Genomic DNA, 14,805 nt, shown 5'->3' with positions numbered 1-14,805 from the left:
AGCAAGCTACCCTGCTCATGTTGAAACACTGAGACCGGGAACTAGTGGCTTATAAAGTATATTACAAAATAGGTTTATGTCACTTAAAACATCTTTACATTCAGCAGTTATGGGACCATATACTGTAAACCAAGATCCATTCCTCCCTCCATTCCAGGATTGTATCATGTAGATACTTACCTCCTTGCTTTTTGTTATCATCTCCTTTCTGATCAACTTTCTTCGGTTGCTCCTTAGGACTCTGAGGTTGCTGTAAAAAAAAAAACATTTCAACATTTAGGCCCAGTGAAATTTGAAGTATCAAAGTTGTATACAGGTTGATGGCAGAGAGAATAGGCCTGCAGATTGAAGCCTTTTGTAGCTATATGATCATACCTTGGTAGTTGATTTCTTGTCCGATTTATTACCTAAGAATGATTAAAGATTTTAGAGATATTAGCATTACCTTGCTGTTGACCCTTTTCTGTATAGTTATATTTAAGTAGAATTATCCAAAATGCACTTATTTTCGCCACCATCCAAACCCTTGGATGTCAGGGGTTCCAAAAGGTTAAAGGATAGTCACAAATAGCCTGGGTTTTGTTTTAGTTTTTATTTCCTATAATAAAATAATCTGTTTTCATAATGAAATACTATCTGTGAAGAAAATATTAAATATTAGGCCATTGAAATTAAATAAAACCACTAGGCATTCATATTTTCTCTCCTCATACCTTTTGTTCCTGGCATCTTGGCTGTGCTCCAAAGCCTGTGTCTCCTTTTAGAAAATGCAGTGCTTATGTGGCGTTCAACTCGCTCATTTATGGCTCTGGGTTGTGAATACCCTCGCGGCCGGGGCCCCTTCGGGAAACAGTTGCAACAAGCAAAGAGCCCTGTCAGCTGAGCACGAGGACCACCGCGCCGAGCCCTTTGCTGAGCTCAGGTGAAATATCTGAGCGCGCGACACGACTTTTTAATCCCACTTTTTGTGGGGCCGCTTTCTCGTTGTTATCAACAACAAGAAAGGGTAACACTTTACAATATATGGTACACAAAAATGTGAATAGTATAGCCTAGTAAGGAGCGAGTGAGGAACAAATGATTCGTTAATGCATAGTTCCTAATTAACTCTGAATCCATGACTAGTAGATGTGTAGAGGTAATTATGAAGTATTGAAGGACTACTTAGTAACTACTCCGTATGATGTATCACTTTACAATAACTAATGATTAAGTAATTATTTGTTACTAGTTTGCTCCGCTCACAGATGATTCATAATTTATTGCAGGAACGACTCATAAAAGAAAGTGGGTTTTATTCTATAGGACAGTGGGGATAGATTTGATAGCCTATAGCTGCATCAAGCATCATATCTCTGAAATTCAATAATGCCTTAGCCTAGACATAATGCTGTCTCATTGTATTTTTATTGCTGTAATTATTGTAATTTGTTTATATTTTGGTGTATTTCAATGAATTGGTAGATAGTAGAGTAGATAAGTAGAGTAGATAACCTAGCCTACTCGAGTTGAAATATAATATCTTTCTTCTTGGGATCACGCCCAAGGTCTTTAAATATCTTATACATTTGTGGCAACTGGTCATATATTTGACTTAAAAATAATGGTGATCTCCTTTACACAGTGCAGCATACTATTGTATGATTTATATATCAGCGCACCCAGCAACTGCGCAGGTTCTACTGTGTCACATGACAGGATTTGACAGACAGACCAACGATGGAGAAAAGCTAAGGAAGAAGAGAGGTGAGCTAGCTAACGTCGATATAGATCTCATCACAATGTTAAAGCAAGACAAACCACAATTGGGCCACTAACAGTGTGTAATTACAGAGCCACTAAGTGCAAGATGATAAAAATGGTCATCTCAGCTTATTTGTCAATGTCGTATCGCTATAGCTAACGTTAATTAGCAAGCTAGCTAGCTAGCATTCTATTTGTAGATGGGATCTGCTTTTATTATATTTTTAATGTATTCTATTTAATCTTTACCTAACCAGATAAGTCAGTTTAGGACCAATTCTCTGCTCGCGAGGGGCTTGTGTGTCAAGTCGTACTGCTCTGCGATGCTGCTGGCAACCTGTCTTGCAGACAGGGACTTATGTCCAAATGCCTAGCGTCCCATCTGTGTGTTCATAATGTGTAGCCTTGCTGCGTTGCAATACAGGAACACACACACACACACACACACACACACACACACACTGACACTAATCTAGGCTCCCCATCACAGATCGTCACTTGTAGCAGATTGCCATGGTGTTTGACCGTCTTGTTGTTTATATTTACAGAAAATCTGCCCAGGCAGTGGCTTCCCCTCTACCCTGAGTGTTTGTGGAATGGCCGCAGTTTGGCAGCAAGTGTTGGCAGTGGACGCAAGGTAAGCTTTCCAGGAATGTCATACTGTATATGGTAATATGGTAATTGTATACATAAGTGCTAGTCTAATTGCCCCCCCTCCTCCTCCTCCTCCTCCTCCTCAGGTACAATGCTTACCGCACGCCTACGTTCCCACAGTTCCGCACGCAATACATCCGTCGGCGCAGCCAGCTGCTCAGAGAGAACGCAAAGTGTGGCTTTGAGCCAGGGCTGCGCAGGCAGTACCTGAGGCTGCGCAGTCAGCTGCTGGGCCTACGCTACGGGCCCCTGTCTGAGCAGAGCAGCTTCAGAGCCAGCAGTGTGCGCAGCTCCCGCACCACACTGGACCGCATGGAGGTCAGACTCTAAAGACACACAGAGGACAGGAGAAAGGAGCGAGGGACAGCTGTAGAGAGAGGAGGATGCAGCACTAGAGTTAGAAAACAGAGCTAGGAGGAGAGACTATGTCAGAAAAATATCACATGATCACATTTTGTTTGAGCTGAGCAATCTGCATATGAGATATGTTATTACTGTGCTATAAATAAGTGCTATAAAGGAGAGTAGGGGTGATTTGCTGATCACAGAGAAAGACAGCGGAGAGAGAATTTACTCAGAGCTGTTATTCTATTAAACTGAACTGTGTTCTTTGTCTTGATTTCTGGAGGTTGTGTCTCTCTCAATGGCTTTCTCTCAGGACTTTGAGGAAGACCCAAGGGCGCAGGGCGCACGTGGTCACAGGCGGTCCGTCAGCCGAGGCTCCTATCAGCTACAAGCCCAAATGAACAGAGCAGTCTATGATGAGAGGTACCCGTTAACTCCATCACTGTCACCCCACAACTCTCCATACAGCTACTATTCATCTATCTTAAACGGAAGTGACCGCGTCTGTCTATGGCTCTACTGAGTCCTCTCGCCGGACTTGCCAAGCTGCAGCAAAACACAAGTAGTGTATTATACAGTGTTCTGTGTAATGGTGGTTATGTAGCCTACATATTCATGTGAATGAAGCAAGTTGTAAAATGATTTTGGGGGAAATGTCTCTAGCTAGCGTTAGAAAAGGAACTAGCTTTATGTCCCGTCACAGTCTCATAATGAACCGAAAATAATCCCAATCACAAAATCTCAAAATGTTTAATAGCCATAATGCTAATTTTCTTTAATGTTCTACTCTGTTAACTTTTGCTAACAACATTATCGATCAGAACAGCAGTAGTCGTTGAATGAAACTGGTCGTCTTCTGGTAGATCAGCAGTTCTGGCCTTGGACATCATTGGATATGTCTCGGCGAACAGAATCTAGCTATCTGCTTTTGGAGTCAATTAGTACACAACGTATGGCTGGTCATTATCTAAAAAATAGAGCCTGATAGTGCGCTTTGTAACGCACTAAAGGACGCTTCTTTTTTTATAATGACTGGCTGGCCGTACGTTATCCCATTTATTACACGGCTACTTACCAACTACATTACTACATAGAGACAAAATATTGATTGATTGAATATATTTGATGTTAATTTTGTTTGTAGCTAGATATATATAGATTTAATAATCCCTGTGGGTTAGATAGCACTAACGGTTGGCTTCAGTTACGCTATCAAGCATCAATACTGCTGCTTGATCCGTATCAAAATCACAACAACATCGCCAGCTACGTTACTAGTTGTTTCCATTGAAAGTGAAATTTAAGTATTGCCCCTAGCAGCGGTCATTATTGCTCCGTTGCCCCTAACGTCGTTCAGTTATGAAGAAATAATTGACCGTAGAATGTGTTGATTGTCCAGTCAGAATCAAGTATTTCAGAGAGCTGTTTACACTTTGTTAGTACACATGGAGAATAACCGCCCATTGACCGCAATTCAGTTAGGACTGAGCGAAATACATTTTCCCATTCATTCATTCATTCATTCATTCATTCATTCTCTATGGTGGCCTGTTCGATACCTGTATCTTGTCTTCTGGGGGGATTGACAGGCATATGATGGAAGGGGGGACGCTATGTCATGGCAAGTGCATTTTGAACAGGCACACCTCATCAGACAGACAGACAGACAGACAGACAGACAGACAGACAGATACAAGTAGGTAGACAGACAGACAGACAGATAGCACCATGACGGGCACTTTGCACTAGTTTACAGTATAGCAATAGAGCTAGTCCTCTTCACAGAATTATGTTATAGATCAGGTTATGAATGTATAACATATCAGTGATATTTTGGGTATGATATTGGTTCTCCCAGGCCTCCAGGCAGCCTGGTTCCCACCTCAGTGGCGGAGGCTAGCCGTGCCATGGCTGGGGACACCACTCTGAGTGAAAACTATGCTTTTGCTGGCATGCATCACATATTCGACCAACACGTGGACTCTGCAGGTGAGGAGAAGGAGTATATTGGAGGACAAGGTGAGGGCAAAAAGAGTGACGGAGTAAGAGTTCATTCTATCTCTGTGATTTATCTGGTTCTTTTCCTCTAGTCCCTCGCCTGCAGTTTGCCAACGACGACAAGCATCTCCTCGCTTGCTGCTCATTGGATGGCACGTTGTCCATCATGACCTTGTCGCCATCCCCGGCCGGCGTGAAGGTCACTCTGAAGGGCCACGGCGGGCCCGTCACCGACTTTGCCTGGTCCCTCAGTAATGACATCATAGTGTCCACGTCGCTGGACGGGACTCTGCGTATCTGGAACACGGAGGACGGCCGGTGCATCAGAGAGGTCAGAGACCCCGAGGCCAGCGAGCTGCTCTGCTGCACCTTCCAGCCCATGAACAATAACCTGACTGTGGTGAGTGACCAGTCCAAACCCGTCGCCCCCCTTGGCGGTCCCACTTCCCTGCCCCTGACCACAATCAGTACCCACTCCTAACCTCCATCTGGTTCTGTTGTGCTGTGCAGGTGGGAAGCAGCAAGCACCTGCTGCAGGTAGTCAACATCTCCACTGGAAAGAAGGTGAAGGGGGGCTCCAGTAAGCTGACCGGCCAGGTGCTGTCTATGTCCTTCGACGCCCCGGGGAAGATTCTTTGGGCTGGGGACGACAGGGGCAGCATCTTCTCCTTCCTGTTTGACATGGCCACAGGTACAGGGGCCGAGAAAATCACTTGTGTCTCAAATGAAAACCTAGGAATCGTATGTTACACTTTTAATGTAGCTGTGGTTAAAAGTAGGGTTCTGTTATGGGAAATGAATAAGCAATAGGAGAAGAGAGGTCCGCACACTGGTTAAATAGCTCCTAAAGTGATTTAGTGAAGCTCAATGATTCGGCCGGCGTGGCCTTCTTCTGGTGGTTTCAAACAACTCCTATTCTGCCACAGTTGTGTACAAATATAAATAGATAATATTCACAGTATACAGTAGCCTATGCTCCCTATGCATGAAAGTGATAGATAGGCTGGGTACATTAAAATAGTATAGATGGCCCCATAGATAATAGCATAGTAAGGTTGGCTAAACGTATAAAATATTCAATGTTAGACTCACATGTTGTAAACATTGGTAAAATAAATAAGCAACCCTTCGCTCCCGCTTGCATCTATGACACAGCTCTGAACCCCTCCTCCCACGCCCACAGGGAAGCTGACCAAGGCCAAGCGTCTGGTGGTCAGCGAGGGCAGCTCCATCTGCAGCATCTCAGCGCGCTCCTGGATCAGCCGAGAAGCCCGAGACCCCTCCCTGCTAGTCAACGCCTGTGTCAACAAGCTGTTGCTCTACAGGTCAGTCGTCTGAGTCGTCTCGCATTGCCAGACCTTTCGCCACACTTCCGTTTCGCACTGCTCCAGTCCTGGACAAGGGTCTGGCTGCATCCGATTCTCATTCAGAACTGGGGGGGGGGGGGGGGGGCTCCAGTAAGCTGACAGGCCGGGAGGGGGGCACTGTATTTCTTTAAACCAATCACAGTCGTCTTGGGCGGCGCTAAGCTTATTGAGTTTTTTTTTTTTCAAAGCCTTGTCTTAACCTTGTTAAAAAGATTGGTTACTTACTGTACTCCTTCTGAGTTTCATTGAGTTCATTTGGTTTCATTGAGTTCATTTGGTTTCATTGAGTTCATTTGGTTGCGTGTTGCTGTCCGCAGAGTGGTGGACAATGAGGGCACTCTGCAGCTGAAGAGGAGCTTCCCGATCCAGCACGGCTCGCAGCCCCTCCACAGCATCTTCTGCCCCCTCATGTCCTTCAGACAAGGCGCCTGTGTCGGTAGGGTTCTCCACCACACTAATAACATAGGATAACACGTGTGTGTGTGTGTGTGTATGTGTGTGTGTGTGTGTGTGTGTGTGTGGGGGGGGGGGGGTCAGGATATATTCTGCTCTGCTTGGATGTGTATAGATGGCACCTAGGGTTGCAATATTCCGGAAATATAGTTTAAAAAAAAAAAGAAGTAAATAGTTACTTAAGTTTGTGAATATTCCTGGAATTTTGCAACCCTACTATTTTGTAACCACACTTTGAAATCATTATTAAGTGCATACTGTATTTTCTTTATACTCCTCAATCCTTTTCTCTTGTCTCTCTCCCTTTCGCCTCCCTCCTCTCCATTGTATACCTATGCCAGTAACCGGCAGCGAGGACGCCTGTGTCTACTTCTTTGACGTGGAGCGCAACACCAAGGCCATAGTGAACAAGCTGCAGGGCCACGGAGGCCCGGTGCTCGACGTCAGTTTCAACTGCGACGAAAGTTTACTGGCCTCTGCTGACTCCACCGGCATGGTCATCATCTGGAGACGGGAGCAGAAGTGACCCGCCACCCAAATGCTGTCATGCTCAGAAAAAACAAATACTACTGATATATTGCTCTTATCCGTCCAGTTGTAATTTAGTATAATTTAACTACATTCGAATGCTAAAGGCGGCATTAATGAACAGATAAAAAAGAGCCATGATATCTGTTGTCTAGGGTGTCACTTGTCAGGCGTTTTGGTGATATTAGGATTTCAACGTGGGGGAAAAACACTACTCCATGCTGCAACTGGTTCTTTCTGCAAACTCACTTTTCAACATAGAGAACACTGCTCCTGGTCCACACAGACGTGTGTGTGTGTGTGTGTGTGTGTGTGTGTGTGTGTGTGCGTGTGCGTGTGTGCGTGTGTGCGTGCGTGTGTGTGTGTGTGCGCTCGCGTGTGCCTGTGCGTGTGCGTGTGTGTCAGGGCTTGTACTGCTATTCTATTACTGTAGGATGTCAACTTAAACTGGAATCCACATGTGTGCAAGCATGAACTATAATCCTCTGAAGAGAAGTCCGCCGAGTACAGTGTACTCGTTCCATTACTGACCCTGTTCAGACAGACTGGTGTAGCGCTAACGTTAGCTATCTTACAGTTATCTTACAGTTATCAAGCAGTAATGACTGTCCTTGACCGCCTTATTTCTTTCAGATTTTGCAGTTGCCTATTTGCCTATTAGGCAATCGTTCCTGTATTTGGTGGTTTTGTATGCATGGCATTGAATCACAGATTAAATTGAAATTTACTGTAATTTACTGACATATCAAATTAACCATCCAACAAACCAGAATAAATATGGATAAAAGCAGTGTAACCTTATAAAAAAAACATGTATGTGTTTTTGTCAGTCTGTAGGCTAAGTATTTATATTGTGTGTCCTATGTGCCTGTTTGTATTTGTCATTCAAGCCATGCTGATTGCAGATTAATATATTTATGGGATTGATTATTATGTATACTGAATAAACTATTAGTCTACTGCACCTGGAGTAAACTCTTTTTTCAAGACTGGGTGGGCGGCTTCTCGCCTTTTGGCCAATCGAATGCATCTCGGACACTAAACATTTGTAACCCCTTGTCTGATTGGCTTCTTTCACTGTCGTTCTAGAATCGCAAACCGGCCATTGGTTGGTGATATTGTGTAGTTTTGGCGGCGCCGCGACGAAGAGATGGCAGAACATTTAAAAGGTATCCGGCGAAACAACTTTTTATATCTCTTATTTTTACCAGCACAAAATAGATGCTGTGTTACGCCTGTCAAAATCTAGCTGGGTTGCAAAAATGTCTTGTGGACTAGTAGTATAAATATAAAATATGGCTAACGTTAGTAGTATATTCATAGTAACGTTAGCTAGTAATGTTACAATATGTAGCTAGCTAGCTAATTCTATAAGTTTTAGTTTTAGTTAATAAGTTAATTCTCTCTGGATAGCTTGCTAATATTAGCTAACACCAGAGCTTTTATATAGGCTAGTACTAACTAACGTTTGCTAGATAACAATGAGATGGTAAATGTTAGTTCATTGTTAACTTTGGCTAGCTAACTTTAGCAACTGTATCCATACATACTCTATAATATAAATACTAATTGCATAACATTACTAAGTTAGCTAGCTAGTGACTATACGTGTTTGTCATCAGCTTTCAAGTTCCCTTTCCACTCAACAGTGGGCGTGTATGCTAACATTAGCTAACAATCAACTTACCCTACTATTACAATCTTTTATTACAGAATGCTTGGTTGCGTGCAAAGCAACGCTTGGCCAGCTGGAAACTCTCTGCTACCAGGAAAGAGTTCGGTGCATCGATCTGGGGGTCGTGTTTGGTAACGTAAACTATGAAGTGGAATACCTGTGCGACTACAGGAGGGTATTTGCTCCTGGACGGAGGAAAGGAGACACCCCGGGGGTCTTAAAGGTTTGTGAAAAAATACTGATCAATGTAGATTTTGTTATAATTTATCATGTGTTGAGTGTTCTTCTAGCTGAATCCCTGGTAGCTTCTGTCTTTCCTCACAGGAGAAAGAACTCTACCTGGTGAAGTGGAGAGGATACCCGCGATGCATGAACACCTGGGAGCCACGGAGGCACCTGAAGTGCAAGGAGCTTCTGCGCCACTTTTGGGACGACGTGTACTCAGAGCTGAAGAGACAGAAGGGGACGTGCGAAGTGCCCCGGCGGCTCGAACCAGAGATCTCCTCCTACGTAGTGCAGAAAGCCATGCAGAGACAGAGGCTGCTGGACTGGGAGCAGCAGCTCAACTCCTTAGGAGGACACAAGAAACGCATCCTGGTCCATAACCACGTGGACCTGGAGGGGCCCCCCAAGGACTTTACGTACATCAAAGACTACAAGGTATGCCAGGGTGGGCAGGTCATGTCCAGATATAGTTTGACAATATACTAGTTTTTGTTTCGGTCAATGGTGCATAACATGGAGACAATGAATGCTAATTATGATAATGGAACATTTCCTCTTGTTTGGGATTAAACTTGTTGTTGGGGTGTAGCACTCTGATACATAGCAGCGATTGCCGTGCAAAACAACGCTGTGACCATCAGCTCTACAATGGCTCGCTCTGTCCCCAAAAAACATCCACAAAAATGACTTCTGCACACGATGCACGTAACATGGTATAGCCCAACGCGAGTTCACGCTTGCTTTGTTGTCTCTTCTGCCAGGTGGGCGAAGGCATACAGGTGACCCAAGTAGCCGCCGGGTGCGAGTGCACAAAGTGCTTTGAGAGCCCCGTGGATGGCTGCTGTCCGGGGGGCTCGGAGCACGGCTTCGCTTACAACGATATCGGACAGGTGCAGGTCAAGCCGGGGGAGCCCATATACGAGTGTAATAGATACTGCCGCTGCAGGCCCGACTGCCCCAACAGGGTGGTGCAACGAGGGATCCAATACACCCTCTGCATCTTCAGGACAGACAATGGACGAGGATGGGGGGTCCGCACGACCGAGCGCATCAAGAAGAACGCCTTCATCATGGAGTATCTCGGGGAGGTAGGAGAAAATAATGTCTTGTTCCTCCTCCCCTGTAGCTGTTGGTGTGAGTCAAGCCGTTCCGTTGTACAGTTCTAAACCTGCTGTGATTGGTGGTGGGCGTGTTCCAGATCATCACGACAGAGGAGGCAGAGAGGCGGGGTCATGTCTATGACAGACAGGGTTCCACATACCTGTTTGACCTGGACTACGTGGAGGATGTCTACACCGTCGACGCTGCTCGCTACGGAAACGTCTCCCACTTCATCAACCACAGTGTGAGTGGAGGACTGGCCGTTTAGACCTTAAAAAGAGTTCAGACAAGAACCGTTAATAAAACCATGCCTAAAACCATATCTGGGATTAGTAATTAACACCAAAACTGTGGAGTTTGATAGAATTTTCTTCCTTAATACATCCTTTCCTTACCCGTTTCACAGTGCGACCCCAACCTGCAGGTTTATAACGTGTTCATAGACAACCTGGACGACAGGCTCCCTCGCCTGGCCTTCTTCTCAACACGGAGCATCAAGAAAGGGGAAGAACTCACCTTCGACTACAACATGCAGCGTGAGTGGCCTTCTACGTATATATGACTTGGATTTTTTTTATTACTCATAGTGTCCCATGTCTTTATTCATTTTCTTAATTCATTTTCCAGTTGATCCAATAGATGTGGAGAGCACCAAGATGGATTCTAACTTCAGCATGACTGACCTTTCTGTGTCGCCAAAGAAGCGACTACGTGTGGAGTGCAAATGTGGGGCAGACTCATGCAGGAAATACTTGTTTTAAGGATTCAGTAGCCAAACCAAGCATACACAAAGAACCTCAGATCACGTGTTGTCTTTGAGATCTTTTTTTTTTAATACATTTTATGTGACTTTGTTACTTTTCAACTTACTTCCCCATTTTTGTGGTGATCCGTATTGTCCGCTCAGATTACACTTTCTGTAAATTTTATGGGATTATTTCCTGAAGTGCCTTTGCTTTCTAGAATTCGATTTATTTTCGGTGGATTATCCACATCCAATTTTTAATACAGTGCTTACTAAAACTTTTATTGTGAAGGCTGTGAGACTCATTAGAGGCCTGTCGCTGTGCTCTGAGGTGGGGAGAACCTTCCAAGTTGAGAACTAATAGAAACTCTGACCTTTCTCCATTGTCTGGGTGATTTTACAGGGTGTTACGTATTGTATTTTACATGTCACATTGCTTGTTTGTTTGTATAGTATGCCTTTTTTCCAATTATTTTTGTGTTGTTCAGTGCCAAGCAATTTTAGAACAACCTTCCACTTAATATTCATGGGCTTCTCCCAAGATGACAAGTTCAAGACAAACTTTTTTTCTCTAAAGTTGGATTGCTTCCAATGTCATCTAGTCCACCAATAAAAGTGTTTCGACACTCAAATCCAAGTGCATCAAAAGTAGACTTTATTGAAGAGTGGGCAAAATAACCACCTCAACTGTACAGAAACAACATAGAAAGAATGCCAAGTCCTTGATTATGGACCCTATTTCACTTCTCCCTTGGTAATATGTACCGTCACTGGAATGATAGAATGGTCCCATAGCCTACTGTTTAGGTGCCAGAGTTATGTATGATAATAGTCTAATGAAACAAAAAAAATTGGATGCATTTGAGAGAGATAGTTTAATAACTAATGAGTCTGGGTTGATTGCCAACTTAATCTGATTCAGCTCCATCAAATACATATTGTAATCATTAGGGTCATTAAATCCCATAGGCCCTCCCACAACGCCCTTTTCTTTACTCCTTGTCAGGTCTATTTGAAGTTTACCTGTGCCTTTCCATCAAGGGCAACATGTTGTGGTGGCAGTCCTCTGTATTCAAATGATATTACCATATGGAGTTAATCATTAACTGATTCAATGAGATACTTCCATCCAGATTCATTTATATTACTGTAATCTGTTTCTGCATCCTCTCCCCCTCTTTCACTCATACTTTTAACACAAACAACCGCCCGCAAACGCTCCCACACATTTTATAAAAACACCATGAGTAGGAATATATTTTCCATTCTTGACATAAGATAATACACTCTGTACACTATGAAACCAAGTCAATTCATTTGTAAAAAATAGTGGCATCTGCAATGTTCTGTTTACAAAGAAAGTTAAACAGGCAATTGTGTTTTATACAAAGAATAGGAAGATGTCCACTTGATATTTTTCACTCTCCTCTGAACCACGTTAAGAAGGCGTCCGTGGTTTAAGAATCCTCTGAGAAATTTCAACTATACCTTTTCCAAATGAGTGTTCAACAACCCTATCAATACTCATTTCTTCAGGTCCTCTATGTGTGAGAATAAGTCTCATCCCATGTCCACCTGTGGTAGTACTACTGCAGTAGGTCATACTTCCATTTAGCTGCAGAGTTTGTCCTCAAATGTAAGGCAATCAAATCTTGAAATGGCATTTGTCATAATAATTACTAATGGGTTAGTAGCCTACTGTCCTTGTTGCATTTTGTTCATGCATCATACATGTGAAGAAATACACCCTAGTCTAGTCTCAGCTGTAATGAGCACATGGCCCTCTATTGCCAAGCTAATTTTTCTTGTCTTTGTCTTAACACCTTCCTGTAGGACATCTTGTTCTTCAAATCAACACTTTTCAAATGTCCCATTATATGCCCGTCTACTAATAAAGTACCCCCACCTCCCCAATCTCATCACATGATGCAGTAAGCCTCGTCTTGTGGCAGGTGTTGTTTGGTCCTCCAGTAGGTGGGCAGGTGGGCCCTCAGAACTTTCCTCAGGTCCTCGTTGAGCAGGAGACAGAAGATGGGGTTGACCCCCGCCTGGGCGAAACTCATCCACACGGTGACGGTGAGGTACCTGTGCGGGATGTTGCAGGACTTCACGAACACCCTCCAGAAGCAGGCCACTATGTAGGGCGCCCAGAGCACCAGGAACAGCAGGGTAATGGTGTAGAACATCTTCCCCAGCCTCCTCTCTGACCTCACCTCCTCCATGCCCAGCAGGCGCCGGTGCTGGGTGTGCAGATTCTGCCGGATGCCCAGCAGGGTGGGCGGCATTGGGCCCCGGCCGAACCCCGCGATCCAGTTGGCAGCCGCCTGACCCGTCGCCCCGGGCCCGTGGAAGGTCCAGTTCTGGCTGATGGCCGGCACCAGCTGGACGGGCTTCATCTTGCGGTGCCTGTACTCGAAGAGCAGGAGTTTGGCGTAGAAGCCCTGCGTGGCCAGGACCACCACGGCCAGCATCAGCATGAAGCCCAGGGTGTCGTTGGTCTTCAGGTAGCGGTGCTCGAAAATGCACTGGTCCTCGTCGCGAATGAACTTGTACGTGCCCACGTCGAAGACGGGCGGGAAGGCCATGGCGACCGCCAGAGTCCAGACCATGCAGATGATGGCGCTGCAGGTCCAGACTGTCATGCGCTTGGCGTAGAAGCGGTGGTGGGCGATGGCCAGGTAGCGGGTGACGGCCACGCAGAACAACATGAAGGCAGCGTGGAAACAGAAGAGCACGGCCATGAAAGCCACCACCTTGCAGCTCAGGGCACTGTAAGTCCAGACCGAGCTGTTGTGGACGGACACCAGGACAAAGGGCAGGCAGGCGACGGAGCGGACGGCGTCGGCCAGGCACAAGTCTAAGAGGAAGAAGTAGGGTGCCTTGTGGAGGGTCCGGTCTCGGAGGACGAGCAGGGACACCAACAGGTTGCCCGCCAGGCTGACACAAATGATCAGGCCCAAGAACACCAATTTGAAGTAGGCGGACACATCCGAGGCCGAGATTCCTCCACTGCTGGCCGTGCCTCTCGCCAGTCCACTCTGAGAGGCCAGGACGGCCAGGAGGCTCCCAGGACCATCGATGCCGAAGCTCTGGTTAGCCATCCTCTCCCACTCCCTAGCTTTGTGGATACACCTCTCTCTCTCTCTCTCCCTCTCTCTGCTGTCTGCAGACAACACAACTCTTCCTTCCCTCGCGGCCGTCTCCCGTCCTGGTGCTCGTCTGTCTCCTCCTCTCCTATTACAGGGAGGAACAGTGAGGATCCATTCTACATGACAGACAAGACAGACGTCCTTCTTCCTTCTGCCACTCACCACCTGGAAATTTAGAGAAACAGCATGAAGGCAGTGTGTATATTTGAAATTTGATCCAAACACTGTCCATGCAGATAATTATAATAAAAAGCATGGCTTCTAGTGGCGTCTGTTGGGCAACAGTCTGCGGCTTGCTGTTCCTCCATGGCTGGGATCAGATCGGCAGCTCTACAGCATGCCAGCTCCTTGGCTATCTCAATAATTACCTTGCCCGTTGCTAAGATACAACAGCTCACATACTTTGTGCAAGTGTGGGTTTTTGAGTGGGTGTTTGAGTGTATGCATGGGGGTGTATGGATGAAGCAGACAGAGAGCATCCAAGTAGATAGCAGAGATGGTCCAAAACTAACATTCTGCTTCATGCTAATGTATGTGTGTCTGTGTGTGTGTAGGAGAGATTATCTGTTGATATACAGTACTAACATTCCAATCAATGAATTTAGTGATAAGTAATTCATCAGTGATCCATATTTTTGTCACATTATTTGATTGCAGGCTGATGTGTTTTTTTATATTCCACATGGAATGTGGAATATACACATATACACATCCCATGTCCTTCATATTAATCAACAGATTATGATAATAACCTACAATAAAGTGCTTAATACATGTGAATAATAATAACAGCGATATAGGCTACTTTGCAAGAGGCCTATG

General features: G+C 45.1%; 3 protein-coding genes across 5 annotated transcripts; 2 read left to right on the top strand and 1 right to left on the bottom strand.

The window, feature by feature from the left end:
* The first annotated feature begins 1,718 nt into the window (after positions 1 to 1,718).
* Positions 1,719 to 7,999, top strand: wdr13 (WD repeat domain 13). Of its 3 annotated transcripts, none has more exons than XM_084462061.1 (10): positions 1,719 to 1,746; positions 2,292 to 2,380; positions 2,484 to 2,715; positions 3,056 to 3,165; positions 4,601 to 4,731; positions 4,833 to 5,140; positions 5,251 to 5,431; positions 5,924 to 6,065; positions 6,425 to 6,543; positions 6,902 to 7,999. In XM_084462061.1, the coding sequence occupies exons 2-10, from the start codon at positions 2,340 to 2,342 to the stop codon at positions 7,084 to 7,086; spliced, it is 1,449 nt and encodes a 482-aa protein (XP_084318187.1). In that variant the 5' UTR covers positions 1,719 to 1,746; positions 2,292 to 2,339; the 3' UTR covers positions 7,087 to 7,999. The 3 variants fall into 3 exon arrangements, with proteins under 3 accessions (XP_084318187.1, XP_084318186.1, XP_084318188.1); XM_084462060.1 differs by having other exon boundaries at positions 3,026 to 3,165; XM_084462062.1 differs by lacking the exon at positions 2,484 to 2,715 and having other exon boundaries at positions 1,721 to 1,746; positions 3,026 to 3,165.
* Positions 8,000 to 8,569: 570 nt separating this feature from the next.
* Positions 8,570 to 10,850, top strand: LOC311307191 (histone-lysine N-methyltransferase SUV39H1-like; the record flags this gene model as incomplete). Its single annotated transcript, XM_084435991.1, has 7 exons — positions 8,570 to 8,577; positions 8,935 to 8,986; positions 9,088 to 9,423; positions 9,750 to 10,076; positions 10,187 to 10,333; positions 10,496 to 10,625; positions 10,717 to 10,850. The coding sequence occupies 7 exons, from the start codon at positions 8,570 to 8,572 to the stop codon at positions 10,848 to 10,850; spliced, it is 1,134 nt and encodes a 377-aa protein (XP_084292117.1).
* A 1,903-nt stretch (positions 10,851 to 12,753) lies between these two features.
* On the bottom strand, positions 12,754 to 13,935 carry LOC311307440 (putative G-protein coupled receptor 173; the record flags this gene model as incomplete). Its single annotated transcript, XM_084436239.1, has 1 exon — positions 12,754 to 13,935. One exon carries the CDS (start codon positions 13,933 to 13,935, stop codon positions 12,754 to 12,756), a length of 1,182 nt encoding a protein of 393 aa, XP_084292365.1.
* Positions 13,936 to 14,805: the final 870 nt, after the last annotated feature.

The sequence above is a fragment of the Borostomias antarcticus genome (genome assembly GCF_949987555.1).
Source record: "Borostomias antarcticus genome assembly, chromosome: 3".
Lineage (NCBI taxonomy): Eukaryota > Metazoa > Chordata > Actinopteri > Stomiiformes > Stomiidae > Borostomias > Borostomias antarcticus.
Note: the sequence above shows the minus strand (reverse complement) of the source record. Positions and strands in the feature narration are given on the sequence as shown.

Bases quoted from the DNA above. Each gene is read 5' to 3' on its own strand.
- wdr13 (XM_084462060.1), top strand. From the start codon at position 2,340: ATGGCCGCAGTTTGGCAGCAAGTGTTGGCAGTGGACGCAAG. The intron at 2,381-2,483 runs GTAAGCTTTCCA...CCTCCTCCTCAG, and splicing joins GTGTTGGCAGTGGACGCAAG to GTACAATGCTTACCGCACGC. The intron at 2,716-3,025 runs GTCAGACTCTAA...TGATTTCTGGAG, and splicing joins CCACACTGGACCGCATGGAG to GTTGTGTCTCTCTCAATGGC.